Here is a 16,558-nt window from a genome sequence, read left to right as displayed (position 1 = left end):
CCCAAGCAAGTGGTAGTACCGGTAACATCAAAAACACCACCCACTGTGGTTATGCAACCTGCCTCTGATTCGATAATTGGTTCAATACTTAGCTCGGTAATTAGTTCGCAAGCAGGTGCACATGCGATTCACAGTTCAGCAGATCCAAAATCAGAGGCCATCTCAGATCAACCAGCCACTCCAAAACAACAGTTTTGTGCCGAGCAACATTCAATACAACCCAAGCCTGCAGAAAAGAGACCATCTTCTGCTACAGATCTTCAGCAGGTGGAAGTAGCATCAAAATCACCACCTGCTATGGCTATCCAATCTGCCTCTAATGCAATAAGTAGTTCGCAAGCAGGTGTAAGTAAGAGTCACAGCTCAGCAGATCTAAAAGCAGAGGCTATCCCAGAGTTACCGGTCACTCAAAAACAACTGTCTAGTCCCAAGGATTGCTCAATACAACCTAAGACTGCAGAAAAGAAACCGTCGTCTGCTACAGATCCCAAGCAGGCGGTAGTAACAACACAGCCCTCTGTAGTTATCCAGCCTGCTTCAAATGTAGTAATTAATTCACAACCAGATACACGTACGGTTGGAGCCATCCCAAGTCAATCGGCCAGTGCCGCCACTCCAAAGAAGCCGATTAGTATCAAACCGCGTCCAATACAACCCAAGCCTGCAGAAAAGATGCCGTCCTCTGCAACAGATCGGCAGCAGCTGGTTTTAGCATCAAAAACACCGCCCACTATGTTTACCAAACCTGCGTCAAATCTGGTAGTGACATCAAAAACACCGCCCTCAATGTTCACCAAACCTGCTTCAAATGTGGTAGTGACATCAAAAACACCACCCACTATGATTACCAAACCTGCGTCAAATGTGGTACTGACGTCAAAAACACCGCCCTCAATGTTCACCAAACCTGCTTCAAATGTGTTAATTCCTTCACAACTTCCACAAGCAATGTTTACTATTCAAGTTGCAGCAAATCCAAAAAAGAAACAAAAGAGAGCTCCCGTCAGACAAAAGCTGCTGCATTGTATCAAGCCACGCCCGCTGCAACCTAAGCCTCTACTAGTTGAAGAGAGCTCAACACCACCTCCTACAGATCCCGTCTCCCTAATCATTCACGCTTCGACTCCAGAGCCTAGTGGTCTTACTGAAAAAGAGCGCTCAAAGTTAATCATTTGTGTGAAGGAAGGCTCTACCAAGAATATTACCGAGCTTATTGTCGGAGACTTGGGTTACAAATTTCTGCCAGAAATCGGTGCCAGTATCATGAAGACATGCGCTGAGAAACAGCCAAAAGGTCGAACTCCACATTCAGTCTTGACAAAAACAATGGAACATTTAAGTTCATCGAACTGGACAGATGTCTGCTGGGAAATTTTGAAGCTGTGTCCTTTGCTGGTCAACTTAATGATCAGCATTATGCTGCCTCCTCATGAGTGGTATGATGCAGCTGCTGTGGAGAGTGTTCTGCCACGCATCGCCATGATTTATGCTATGTTACTTCAAGCAAGGTTGTCCGACCGGAGGAAAGTGCAAAGTCTTATTTCGGGCCTTTTAAAAGGCGGCATATGTGAAAAGGTAATTATCACATTTTGGATGCATGTATATCTATTTGTAAACACCGGCAACTAAGGATGTCATGGGCAACTAAGGATGTCATGCCCCTCCATGATTGATTTTTTCCAACCCAACTGTTGGCACACATTTGATTTTCTCGCCTAACCGTGGACATGGTTATGTTTTCACTATCTGAGTACAGAATTGCCATGCGTTCGATGGCTATAAGGCTTTCTTATGCTGTTTTAGATCTTCATGTAATCTAAGAACAGTGGATGTCCATGGTTCATGTGTGTCCACTGTTACACAGATTTCTCATGTGTTTGACCTTGTTTGCCGGTGTTTACAAACACATAAACTTGATATGTTCTTATTTTATGGCTGGATTAATGGTTACATTATGCAATCAGTGGCTTTTGCGCACTTTGTTTGCGCGCCTAGGCAGGAAGGACTAATTATAATTGTGGAATGTAGTTATTAAGTTGAAGGGGGAAAGATGTTGAATGTGTGTGTGCATCTACAGTTCACAGCAAGGTTTATTAAACTAACCGTGTGAAAAGAAGAAAAATCCTGTAAGGGTCATACAAGTGAATACTACCCATTACCAGAAGCCAATGATTAGCACATATTGTGCTACACATCTTGAATGTTATTATTATCATTGTGTTATTTGTTTGGTTTTGCATGGCATTATTGTTTGCCGTTTTTGGTAGTAATTATAAAAGTTGCAATAATTGAGGAGAGCATGTACGTGATCCGTGATACTTGATTAGCATGTGCTGCACATCCTGAATTTTATTCTTATTTTGTTGTATTATTTATTTGTTTTTGCATGGCATTTTTACCAGTTTGGAAGGTTTTTTTTCATCAAAGAATGCTAAAATTATTTAAAGTATTGCATTAAGGGATCTAGAATGAACGTTTATTATGCGTTTCGACAGTATTTTTTTGGGACATGAGAGCACCTCAGACCTATCGAATTGCATTCTGAATACTGAAGCATGTCTTTCTGATATCAAATAATTTTCATTTTTGAAAATCACAATATAATACAAATTTTATGACAAATTATAAAAATTTGATATTTTTCAAATTTTGATATAACAGTCCTCAAGTAAATTATATAAATCTAATGATATATTCTTAAAGTGTATGTAGCTGGGAGGAAAAGCCGACGGTCAATTGAAAATTTTGACCTTTCATATTGAAGATATGGATTTTTTTCCCAAAAAGACCTAATTTTTTTGGGTGTTTTTGGTAAAAAAATCCATATATATTCAATACGAAAGGTCAAAATTTTCAATTGATCGTCGGCTTTTCATCCCACCTACATATACTTTAAGTATAAATCATCAGATTAATAAAGTTTACTTCAAGTACTGTTAAATATCAAAATATCAATTTTAATGATTTGCCATAAAATGTGTATTAAATTATGTAATTTCAAAAATCAAAATTATTTGATATCAGAAGGACATTCTTCGTATTCAGAATGCAATTCGATATGTCTGATGTGCTCTAATGTCCCAAAATAAATACTGTCCAAACGCGTTCATACCCCAGCCCTTAACTGACCAGAGCACTTGATCATTGATATTGAAAGTAGCATGTGATGCCGCACATCATATTTTATTCAGTGGTGTATGTACAAAGTGTATTTTGTTTGTTTTTGCATGGCATTTATTAGTGTTGTTCATTTTGAGTTTGTTCCATCTTCATCTAAGTATTTTGAAATGATAGTAGCTGCAATATATTGAGGATGTCACTTGATCAGTGATATTTGACTACAGTAGCATGTTGTGATGCACATCCTAACTTGGATTATCACTATTAGTTTTTATGTTGTTTGTTATTGCATGCATGGCATTATTAATCAAGTGTTTTTCATTAAGTTTGTTTCTCCTTTGTCAAAGAGTTTGCAAGTTCTTACTTTTAATGGTATTAAAGGCACTGTCTCTTTACATAGACCAGAAAGTGTTAGTCAATCACTAATCAATTTGATATATACTGATAAAAGAGACTTTGTGTACAAAATGTTTTGTCAGACCAGGGATATGATATCCCTGGTCAGACTGCACCTCCATACCAGTGGCACGTGCAGGATTTTTTGACTGGGGGCATGGCACACAATCTTGTTCCCCATGACTGCGCCCAAAAAGGTTGACCCAATTTTTTTTAGATGTGTTGAAAAAGTGAAGAGCAAAAAGAAAGAAAAGAAAAGGATTATAGGCGCATAGCCGCTAGCGACTGCTGCCATGCATATATGTTAACCATGGTTTCCGAATTTGATAGTCTCACTCAAGGTGATCACCAGAATGGAAGGAACAAAAGTTACAACATACATGTACTTCCATACTGTTATTTAATCTTCATTTTTATGTCAAAATTAGTAAGGTTACATAACTTCCATTGTACTAAAACTTTCATGGGTACTTTTTCTCTCACTATTCAGTAACCCAATTTCCACCAAGACCAGCCTTCCAGTCTAAATTCAAGTCCTGACATACACTTATACATGTATTTATAATCCTAACCCATAATTAATGTTTGCATATATATTTTTGCAGGTTATGGCAACCACTAATAGTCACAAGTTCTTCATGTCAGCAAGTCCCACAGAATGGGAGTGTGTACACAATCTATACAACAAAGTGTTGCTTGCAAAGGCTCTCAAAATTAACAAACCAGGCGGGATGAAGAATCTCTTAGATTTGGATAAATGGTAAGCAATTTGGAGTATGATACTGAAATAAATAATGATTTGACCATATGAAGATAGAGCTTGGTTCCAAACCATGTTATTTAAGTCCACAAACACATGTTTCTGATTTACCTGTGCAATATTGCAATGGGTTGTGATGCTATAGGTATGATAATTTTAGTTTGATGCACCATTACAAAGCAAACATTGGATGGATGCACAGTAACAATACTGTGCGAGGCCTTTGGTCCCAAATGAGAACAATAATAGTCTGCATATTGTTAACAGCATTGTTGAGGTAAATAATGGCTTGTTGATGGTATAACTCATTGTTGCTAATGTCAAACTTGTCAAAGTAATTGTGATTGTATCAGATAAGTAAATAAGAAACATGTGGTTGTGGACTTAACATGGTTTGGAAACAAGCTCTTCATATACAAAATCATCTTCATTTATATCGGTGAAATCATCAATAAAGTGAATTTCTTGTATAGAAGCAGTCTTGAGTAGTTAGTCATTTTCTACTCTTGAATGTGATGATAGACATGAGCTGATCAAAGCAGATTAAAGACCTGAAACTGAGGTACAGAATTAAATATATAGGTTACAGGAAACAATGCAATTCATTCATTCATTTTCATTTTATTTAATTTGACTCCATATACCACGATCTGAAGCTAAAGGGGCGATGGCATCCGGCAGTAAAAAGTTGTTGAATGCAATAGATACGACATGCAGACTTTCATTTCATAATTTTATTAAGCGCCCCTTATTAGATGGTTGAATAAAGTGCATGGGGTGCTACATTAGATTGAATACAGTACTGCTTGTTAATTTCTCATTTTTGATGTAAACTGGTGGGAGATGCTTTGAAATTAATGTTTTACTTTTCTTCTCCTAGGTTCCAAGAAGAACTTCCTACAATTATACAGGGCAGAAAAGAGAAATACATAACACATGAGGAAATCACCAAATTAATGAAATGGAAAATATCAGTAAGTACCCATTCCTACATCTTTTGTCTCTTACATCAAATTAGAGAAATGGTCATATCACTGTGACTCACTAATTCAACAACTCTTCCTATACCTTTGAACAGGAGCCAAACATTGTTAAACGGTGATGAATCCACACATGATGCAAACGCAAGTTAACGGAAGCATGCATACGTGTGAGCATGTAAATTTCGTCATGCCTGGAACTTGGTTTACATGTTGGAGAGATAGCTGATATTGTAGTTTCATTGCTCAGTGATATCAACCGCCGATCTTCTTATTGCCTGAGGTTGAGTGACAATGACTAATTGACATTCCTCATGAAATAATCATGTGAATTACACAATCTTTAGTTTGTTTTTGTTGTTGAAAGGATTCAATTATGTTCCACAATTGTTCATCACCGTTTAAACAGCTCACGTCTGCATGGGCAGCTTTAGCTGCCCGAGTGAAGTAAACCATGCAAGATGGCGCTGACGCATCGTTGTTAAAAACGGTGATGAACAATGGTGAAATATGATTGAATCCCTAAGTCTCCTTCTCTCTAAACCTGTCTGGTTTCAGTAATAACTTTATAACAGACTCACTCCAGGTCATCCTATTTTCTTCCATTCCTTGGGCATTTAGGGGCTGTGCAACAATTATGAGCCCTGGGGAGGGTAAAATGGGGGGGCAAGACATTTTGGCGTAGTCGAAGGGGGGGGCAAGCAATTTTGGCCACACAGGGGGCAAGCGATTTTTGGGGCGCCTTTTTAATAAAACGCTCTAAAAAGGCTTAGGAAAACAGTACGGAAATGCTTAAATATGCAAATTTGCCTGCTCGCTGCGCTCGCAACATACATATGAAGAGCTTTGTTTCAAAACCCCTTACATCCACTTGAGCAATTTTGAGATAACATCAATAAATCATCAAAAAAAGTACTTATATATGATATATGGGGGTTTTCAACAAAAGCAGTTTTTGGCGGGATGCTTGGGTATGATGAGCATCCCGCCATAAACTGCTTTTGTTGAAAACCCCCTTATATCAGTAATTTTTTTGGTGATATTTTGATGTGTTCTCAAAATTGCTCAAGTGGATGTAAGGGGTTTTGAAACAAAGCTCTTCATATATAGACCATTTAAAGTTTGCAAATTGGGATCCCAAAAATTTGTCATGTTCAAAGGGGGGATATTTTGGCGGGCCGAGAGGGGGGAAAGCAATTTTTGGCGAGCCGAGAGGGGGGGAAGCGATTTTTGGCGAGCCGTTTGGAAATTTTACCCCCCCCCTGGGGGGCTCATAATTATTGCACAGCCCCTTATTAATTCAGGTCTATCCATGCCTTGATGTTGTCTTTCCATCTCTTCCACATGCCTCAACTCCTTACTCCTTTAAAATTTTTAAAGGATGATGTACTTTTTAAAATGAAGCTTGTTTTAATATAGATAATTTAATATTGATAATTAATTTCCTAAGCTGCTGTCGTGCATCTATCATCTCACTTAAAATAATGATGTCGCCCATGTTATATGAGATGATATATAGATGCACTTCAGCGGCTAAAACAATAACTTTATTCTCTAAGTGTTTTGTAGGATTTTCTCTATTAGGCTTGAAGAATGTGCTAAACGGGGTTACCTGATTGGGTGACTCCATTTAAAATATACACCCATGTGTGGGAGATTAAGGCCATGTGTTCCATATCGGGTGTGTATTTCAACTGGAATAGCACAACAATGACAACATAGCCTTTGAATTTAGAAATGAGAAACATAAACACTGAAGTTTAGGCAATGATTAAAAAAATTAAAAACTGGAATTCTGTAACCAATTTGCTTTTATTATTTATTACCAGAGAGGCAAATTCAGACCCCTGCTGGCGATGGTACAAACCAACAGTGCCGAGTTGGTAGAATCAGCCAGTAAGAAAGCTTTCAAGAAACTTCCTAATGTAGCATCAGCTATCAAAGAACTGACAGTATTGAAGGCTGTAGGGCCTGCTACAGCATCAGGTTAGTCAACAATATATTCAGGTCAAGAAAAGATATCCTTGTATTCTGATGTATATTAATTGCTCAGACAATGCATGCACAGGTTGAGGACAAAAAATGATTGTTTGCTTGTCCTCCACTGACAGACCCTAATCTGGAAAATCTGGACAAAAGTTTTCTTTTTTGTTTTAATGTACAAATGAATACCGACCCTAATTTAGGAAATTCTAGAAAAAGTTTTTGTTTTGTTTTTTTTTTTGTTTTTTGACATCCTGGAAAGTTTTTTTTACAGTTTCTACACACTTCTAAACTGTTTTAAAAACATGAATGTGGTAATACAGTAGAGAAATATCCCAATTCACAACTATTTGGGCTATTAGCTAATTAAAGGCATACAGTCATGTTTTAGCTATGACCTTTAAAAAAGATTTTTTTTAAATCCCGACCGACCCAATTCTGAAAAAGTTGTGGGGGACAAGCAAGCTATCTTTTTTTTTGCCTGATTGCATGGGGTCAAATTCTTGTAACAAAATCCCAACTTTCATGTATAGCGTTAAGAGTTTGTATGCAATTATACTGTATATTTGTGACCAAGTCACTCAGTAGATGTAAACACTTGAAAATGATTAAGGTAGCTCCTGAGGTGTCACAAATTTACATGGAGCATCTACTACTAATAGCTAATTACCACATACTTAGGTGGTCATGGTGTTAGCCCTATGGTATTACACAATGGCAAAGCAGTCACGCTATAGAGGTTATACAGACGGTTTAAGATAACTTAGGCAGGCTTGTAGCCGGGGGATGCAAGGAGCTAAAAAGTGGAGACATTTTGTGAATTTGTCCTTTCACAAAAGAACTGATTGCAACCTTTATTGTATCGCAGTGACTGAGAGGTTATAATAAAAGTTTAATCACACATTTTTTTTTCTCCCTACAGCTGTGCTTGCAGCAGGTGCACCAGAACATGCACCCTTCATGGCAGATGAGAGTATGCTTGCTATACCTGGGTTGACTCCATTACAATATACACCATCCCACTATGGTAGATATGCAGAGCAAGTTAAAGCATGTGTAAAGAGACTAAACAAAGAAGGTAAGGTGTTTGCTGGTGTGATATTTGTGTATTATCTTCAATGCCTACAATCTGTTATTCTCAAACTTTGTAAAATGGGACTTCCCACTAGCCCTGAGGTTCACTAGTCATTAAGGTTCGCTAGTCCCAAAAAGACTAGGATACTAGCAAATTCTGACTTTCTTGTTTTTTGTTTGTTTGTTACTGTGCACGTCAATATAGTCCCAACTTATGCTTGGCTTAATATCATAAACATGGACCAGTTACATATTATGCAGAGCACAATTAGCAGAGGCACTGTGCCCAAGGCAATTACTAGCACGCTATTCTATATCAATTCATATTGTTATGAGTCTTGCCATTTATAAGTCGGAAGTCGGAAAAGGGTAAAATCAAAACTCAACCGGCGGTCGACCGCCAGCTGTTCTGGGTGGATCCGTCCAGGTGGAGCTGGTTTCTATTGTTCTACCACCGGTCAAGTTTTGATTTCATCTCAAAAAGGAAGTGCATTGGGATATTCCAGTTGAAGTCCACATTCCCCATATGGAACCATGACCATATTCTTTTGACCCCCAGATTCATCAAGCTCATGGACGGCTCACAAGGTAGAGCTCACCCTATGGACACACTACATGGCAAATAAATTGGATCCAAGTCTACTGCAACAAGCTGATAGAAGTGCTGCTAAGAAGAGAAAATCAACTGAGACTGGGGCTACTGGAGGTGCTAAGAAGACCAAAACTAAATGATGATGACACACTCCCTACTCACTGGCAATATGACCTGCTGAACAAACCAAATAGAAAGAAAATTAACCGAGAATGGGGCTGGCTGATGGAGATTTCTTAGAAATTTTAGATTGATATGTCTCAATTTGCAAAGTAACTTGATATTGTGTAAAAGGTTTCAGCATTTGACAGGGCGAATATGTTGAGATGCAAATCATTTTCATCACAGAATAAAGCTCATAAGCCAGTGTTCGAAATAAGCACTAAATTATCCTCTTGTCCGACAATCACTGAGGACACCATGATGAGCCATAAAACTTGACATAAAGATTTGACTCATAATATTTAAATGTATTTTGTATCATCCAGAAAGATCTACCGAAGGCGACTGCTAGCACACAGTATGCTGTGATATATGCACTTGCTCAGCATGTTCAGTTCTCAATATTGTTAATTAACCATATCACTGAGTTAACCAATGATGCAATTGATCGAGATCCGCATAATCAGATCAGCATAATCAGAATGACAAATTTTTTGAAGCTAGCACAGGTTTCCTAATTTGTAGCTATGGCTTTTCCAGAGCAAAGAACATCAAATAATTTGATTTTTTGCACACAATAGGGTCAGTCCATATCAAAACAGATTGAGTGTACACCCACCCTCTTGGATTTTGCTCTCCTTTGGCTCAGCGGTACCTTTTATGGACCCCTAGGTGAGGTCACAAGAAAAAAATTCAAATTCAATTTCGTTCCGAATGGCGGGCCATCTAAGTTTGGCGACCTTGACCAAAATTGGGAATTTAAGGTGTCCAAATGACAAAGCGCTCTCTTTGAGAGGCATTTTCTTCTTAATTAAATCAGTTGTGACCCTCTTTTTGAATCTGGTCACTCACTGGCTGTGTCTGAAATGCCTAATGCCAAAAAAGATTGATTTCGGAATTTTGTTTGGATTTCACAGGGGGTCAAAATCAGCACCGTACTGTTCAATCAAATTATCTTTGATTTTGAAGGACCCATGATAATGTCACAGTGCACTTATAGGTCCTAATTATGTTCAGAATGGATTAACCATGTGCCAATGTCTATGAGCAATTCAAAAAAAAATTTCTTGACCCCCTACAGAATTTTAGGCCCCCTAAAGTGGTTCAGCCACAAATGGCGCTTAAAATCTGCAAATTTTGACACCTAATAACTTTAGGTGTACACCAGATATGAATTTCTAGTCTTTTGCATCTGAAAGAATGTAGTCTAATGTTACTAGGAACATAAGATTTGTTTTGTATTTTTGTGTTTTGATACTAAGTTGATGGTCCCAAAATCCCAATTTTTGACTAATAATGTACAGGTTATGGGTACAAAATGTCAATTTCAACATACCCTTTTTTCTATTTTTGATCACTTTATAGCAAATTGTCTTATTTATCCTGTTATTACATATTTAACAACGTCCGATTTTGGTGATTTTGGTGTCTAATTATGTTTTCTTGCATGAGAAATACAACTACGCAACTTAAACAACTGTACAAGGAACCAATGACCTCCTTATTACAATATGGATGCTTTTGGCAGCCATGTTGCAAAAGAGGGTCATCGGTTCCTTGTATAGTTTATTAATTTGCTTAAGTTGTATTTCTCATGCAAGAAAACATATATAATTAGACACCAAAATTACCAAAATCTGACGTTGTTAACTATGGTCAGAATTCAAAAAGGTCGTTGACCTATGAACATTTTTCGTCATAGCGCCTCCTGAAAGGTCTGACACATAACAAACTATACATTTTTGGAATCCTCATGACCATACGAGTAATTTGATATATTACTTGACATAATTGGGAGCATTCTGAACATTTGACCCCCATAACCTGTACTTTGCATGTGCATCGTTGCCAGGAAGTGCATTTTTGACCCCCTTAAAAATCCATACAGAGGATTAGAAAGTAGTTTTTTCTTATTACTTGACTCAAAAGCAACTTGAAATATCAGGATAAATAATACAAATGGCTATAAAGTGATCAAAAATATAAAAAAATATTATACTAAAATTGGCATTTTGTACCGTATCCTGTATGCATGGTATGTTAGGCAAAAATGACTATTTTTGAAAGCGCCAACTTAATACTAAAACACAAAAATACAAAACAAATCTTATGTTCCTAGTAACATTAAACTACATTCTTTCAGATGCAAAAGACTAGAAATTCATATCTGGTGTACACCTAAAGTTATTAGGGGTCAAAATTTGCCGATTTTAAGCGCCATTTGTGGCTGAACCACTTTAGGGGTGGCCTAAAATTCTGTAGGGGTCTAGAAATTTCTCTTTTTTTGAATTGCTCATAGACATTGGCATATGATTAATCCATTCTGAACATAATTAGGACCTATAAGTGCACTGTGACATTATCATGGGTCCTTCAAAATCAAGATAATTTGATTGAACAGTACGAAGTGCTGATTTTGACCCCTCTGAAATCCCAATCGAAATTCAAATCTTATCTTTTTGGCATTAGGTATTTCAGACACAGCCAGTGAGTGACCACATTCAAAAAGAGGATCACAACTGATTCAATTAAGAAGAAAGTGCCCCTCAAAGAGAGCACTTTGTCATTTGGACCCCTTAAATTCCCAATTTTGGTCGAGGTCGCCAAACTTTGATTGCCCGCCATTCGCAAACGAAATGGAATTTGAATTATTTTCTTGTGACCTCACCTAGAGATCCATGAAAGGTACCCCTGAGCCAAAGGAGAGCAAAATCCAAGAGGGTGGGTGTACATTCAATCTGTTTTGATATGGATTGACCCAATAATATCACACATTTTGGGAACAACTGAAATGTTTTAAGGACAAAACCTATATGCTTAGGTTGTCTTGTCCTCAGGACAACTGTTATTATTTCCTTTATTTCGGACACTGTCATAAGCCCTCATTGTAATCTATCACCAAATTATGTGCTCTCTTAATCAAACTTGTTTCTCCTGTATCTTTTCTAGTTTGTTTTGCATTTTATTAGTTTTGTTTTATTGGTTTCAAACTCTGATTTGATTTGAAATTACTTGGTACTGTAGGTCGGTAAACATGAGTAAGGTTTAATCATTTTCCTAGAGAAGTCTTTTTCCGAGGGCTGAGCTTTCGGACCTCTATCGAGTGCCATTGCTGAAGATGACACTCGATAGAGTTCCGAAAGCTCAGCCCTCTGAAAAGGACTTCTCTAGGAAAAGATTATACCCTACTCATATCCAAGATTTGGTACAAAATTATTTATAAAATTGATCAACATTGAACAAGAAATATGCGCATCTTGTTTGACAGGTTACAGCCGGTTATGATATATATATTATCAGGCACATTAAATTAATAGCAACATGTGAAGAGGTTTGTCAGATACAGTATCTGGATCTGGATTGGTATGTGGAAAAAAACAAGAACATTACATCGCTTGTGTAGAAAGAATCCGTACATCTTCTGGATTTTAGTGGACGAATGAAATAATTTTATGAGATAGTTGAGTGCCTTACTACACCTGTGTAAATTGAATCCAAAAATGTTCCTTTTAACAAAGTGAAAGACATTACAATTTGAACAGTTCAGATTATGGTATGTAAACTTTATGTTAAGTGTTAAATATGTTGCTCTCACCTGATCAGTAAAGGAGCTGGCATGGACCCATCTTTTTCAATTTGACTCTGTTTTACCTTCTAAAGTATATCTTAATGGAAGCGTGCGCGTAAAATTTGTCATGCCTGGAACTTGGTTTACATGTTGGAGAGATAGCGGCTAAACATTGCCGTTTATATTGTTGTTTCATTGCTCAGTGATATCAACAGAGAAATCACAGATCTTCTTGTAGGTTAGTGGTAATGACTAATTGACATTCCTCATGAAATAATCATGTGAATTTGACAATCTTAAGCTTGTTTTCGAAATTTCGTTGTTGAAAGGGATTCAATCATGTTTCACCACAGTTCATCACCGTTTAACAACTCGCGTCCGGCGTATCTGCATCGTTTACTTCGCTCAGGCAGCTAAAGCTGCTCTCGCAAAGTAAATCATGCAGATGGCGCGGACGCATCATTGTTAAACGGTCAGATGAACAGTGGTGAAACATGATTGAATCTCTAACTATACAGATCCATGTAGATATGTTTGTATTTATAAATTGTTAAAATATATATAACCATTGAAATCAGTACAGACTTGCCAAGTAATACAAACAGATGATGCTAAGCAACCATGATGGCATAAATCGTCGTCTGCATCACACCGGGGGGGTACTCAAGTTTGGTTTTGGTAGGGACGTGCCGCTGAGAATTTGAAAGTGGACCCATAAATATAAGAAATTTGGACCCATTGATATACCAAAAGTCAAAATTTTTGGCCGAATTTAACCCAAATTGTCTTAGTTTTTACAAATTTTGAAAAAGGGGTCATTGATATACCAAAAGGCTGAAAATGCTACCCATATTTGCGACACGTCCCTGTATGGTCATTTGAACTGAGTACCCCCCCCCGGGCATCACATACATTGCTGTCGAATCTCAAAAGGCTGCCTTATGTGATTATTATCATTGTTCTGGTGAGAAAACCCTGAAAAGGCATGCAAATGCAGGCCAAAAAGCCCCAAAAGGGGCTGAACATAAATTAAAACCTGTGAATTTTGATTCGCAAAAAACCCTGAAAAGTGGCATCTCTGGACTAATATTGTAATAACACCTCAAAATTAACATAATTATAAAGTTGATTTTACAGCGTATTTTATTACAATTAGATGACAAAAATTAAAAAAATCACACATGGCAGCCTTTTGAGAGAGGACAGTATGTGATGCAGACGACGATTAATGTGCTGTTGATTTGAGAAAACATCATGTTGAGGAGAAATATTAAGATTCTAAGACTTGCAAACAAAACCACAATTTACTCGCAAGTTTGACAGTTTTGCTTTTCATGGATGAAAGCATCTTATTCAGAATATTGATTGGTGATCCTTTCTTCCATCTGTCTTGGATAGAGTAGCCCACTGTCCCTATTCATGTTGGGTACTCTTTTGTCCATGAAAAGCAAAATTGTCAAACTGGTAATTAAATGTTGGTTTTGTTTGATTGATATTTGCCAGTATGAACAAAGTCCGAGCCAGAGAATGGGTTTCTACATTCCGTGTGAAAGTATGCTGTGTAACTTTTTCAACATCTTTTTTTTTTTTTGTCAGATACAACTTGAAATAAAGAACAAGAATACAAACTATTTGCAGTACTCCAGTAATTTATTGTGTACATACATGATACATAAATTCTATTTTACTTCAATATTATTATTTTATTACATCAGAACTTAAACCGAATATTTAATTTGCTTACAGCAACATGCTTTTAATCTCTTATGGGACTCAAATTGCAGCAAAATTAATATTAATCAACCTCTAAAAGACTGATTAAGCGCACTGCTAACCGTACAGCGCATATCAAAATTTAATTTGAATGTACACAACTGCCAACAGCTGTATGCGATCTGACAGTGATCATATATTTTAAAATACAACGTTGGATACAATAATGAAAATACTAACCAATCATGAATGTGATGGCAGTTACATTCATCATCATGCTGTTGGCAGCTGTGTTCATTCAAGTTAAAATTTGTAAAATAGAATTAGAGAGGTTACTAAAGATTCTTTACATAAAATAAATAGGAACAAGAAAAGTTATCAATAGAGAATGTCTCCTGAAATGGTCTGAACACCCAAATGAAATTAATATTACCCTTGCCACCATGATTAGCAAAATCTCAGTTCCAGGATTTATTTTAGCAGTTGGTGCAACCCAATGGTGGGAAAGAGACAATGGCATGTTGGCTTTTAAAGTCAGGACCCCTCCCCCCTAGAACTAGTACCGCAGATCAGATACAGGCCTGCTGACCAGTGACCAATTGTAGTTGGCCCGTGCGAAGCTCTGAAATGTACAGTAAACATAACAAAACAAGGTGTATTTGGCCCTCAAATAAATTAAATCGGGTTTAACCCTCTATTATAAAATTGAGAATGAACTATGATATAGGTATACTCAAGTATCAGAAGGTCCACATTTTGCTGCACCTTGATTGCGATGCTTGCTGATTTTAAGACCACCTGTCCAATCCAACTGCTGATTTTCTTCAGTATAAAGTGATAAGCAACAGTGAAATATTAGTGTACGTGCAATGGATGCTGGCATCCATAACCATGCCTGAGACTACCACTATTACTGATTCAGTTATGGTGGACAGGCAATGTTTTCTTTGACGGCATTATACATCATGCCACTTGGTAGCTGCTGATTTTGCAAAAAGGTGACTCCTGTTAAACCAAAATTGAATCCCATTACCGACTTCATTAAAATTAACGAAACTTTTTCACAAGCTGGGGCCATTAGAAGAGCTATCATTTCCCCTCTTCATAACAATGCTAGGGTTAGTCATATTGAAAGATAATTCCACTAGAATTTCAGCGAACTCCTGAAAATTCATTTAGTTATTTTAAAGAGGAAGCCCTGCCAAAGCAGTTCTTCTGGTGTAAACCAAACCTGCCTGGTTATCAAATTAATCAGTGACAAGGTTATCTCTGAATTTGACAGGTTCTAATTGAAGTTTTAATGTTATTGTATCAATTAGCATCAATCAAATTCAGAGATCGCTTTGTCAGTGACTAATTTGATAACCAGGCAGGTTTGATTCAATTCCCAGAAGAACTGCTCTGGCTGCAATAGTATCTATCAAATAGAGACAGTCAATTCAGCTCTGTCAGGTGTAGATTGCTATTACAAGGTACCAGAAATACAATATTGAGAATATCTTTGTTTTTTTAACAAAGTGGGGATGCTAATTGAACTCTCTTGAATGCACCAAAATTGAATTGCAGGAAACATTGCTTCCAAGAAATAATTTGTATGTAGTTTACAGAAAATAAAGGAACCTTATGATGAAATCAAGCTAAATGAGCCATTTGTACCCAAAAACAATAATTCAGAGCAAAAAAGTTCTTGTGTGTTTTGTATTAAAATCATATTTAAGGGCAGTGATGAGAAATTCAGGCAAGACTTCAGAATAGGGCACACCACCCGCAACCTGCACTTCATTTTGTGATTCTCAAAATAATCAGAAGGTGTATGATAGGAGTGATGTACCAGCTTCTAAAATTGCACCAAAATTAGCATTAAATTGTGGTCAATAAGCCAATAAATAAGGCAATGTTAGGTGGTACTACGCCCCTGATAAATTTTATGACTAATTTTGCTACACACTGAAAACAAAATTTATGTATATTATAGGGGCACGGAATCCAATTCAAGTCCAGTGGTTCACTATATAATGTTGGTGCCAATTTAGGCTTTTAAGCATTTGTATGTGAGGTGCGCCCTTAATTCAGTAAGCGATCTAAATTTAGCTCATCTCTGGACTTATGCAGAAGTCGTGTAAACAATCAGACAGACAAAATGGCGGAAAGTAACCCGTGGTAATTACAATTTGTTCTACCACTGAGCACACTAAAATCACTAAAATCAG

The 16,558-nt window shown here is 37.1% G+C and overlaps 1 protein-coding gene across 1 annotated transcript; it reads left to right on the top strand.

Annotated features, from left to right (window-relative positions):
* Window positions 1–27: 27 nt before the first annotated feature.
* LOC140144190 (uncharacterized) lies at window positions 28–9,641 on the top strand. The gene is made up of 6 exons (XM_072166016.1): window positions 28–1,575; window positions 4,122–4,276; window positions 5,157–5,250; window positions 7,086–7,242; window positions 8,162–8,317; window positions 8,873–9,641. Exons 1-6 carry the CDS (start codon window positions 52–54, stop codon window positions 9,043–9,045), a joined length of 2,259 nt encoding a protein of 752 aa, XP_072022117.1. The 5' UTR covers window positions 28–51; the 3' UTR covers window positions 9,046–9,641.
* The last annotated feature ends 6,917 nt before the right edge of the window (window positions 9,642–16,558 follow it).

The sequence above is a fragment of the Amphiura filiformis genome, unplaced genomic scaffold (assembly GCF_039555335.1).
Source record: "Amphiura filiformis unplaced genomic scaffold, Afil_fr2py scaffold_44, whole genome shotgun sequence".
In the NCBI taxonomy this organism is placed as follows: domain Eukaryota; kingdom Metazoa; phylum Echinodermata; class Ophiuroidea; order Amphilepidida; family Amphiuridae; genus Amphiura; species Amphiura filiformis.
Note: the sequence above shows the minus strand (reverse complement) of the source record. Positions and strands in the feature narration are given on the sequence as shown.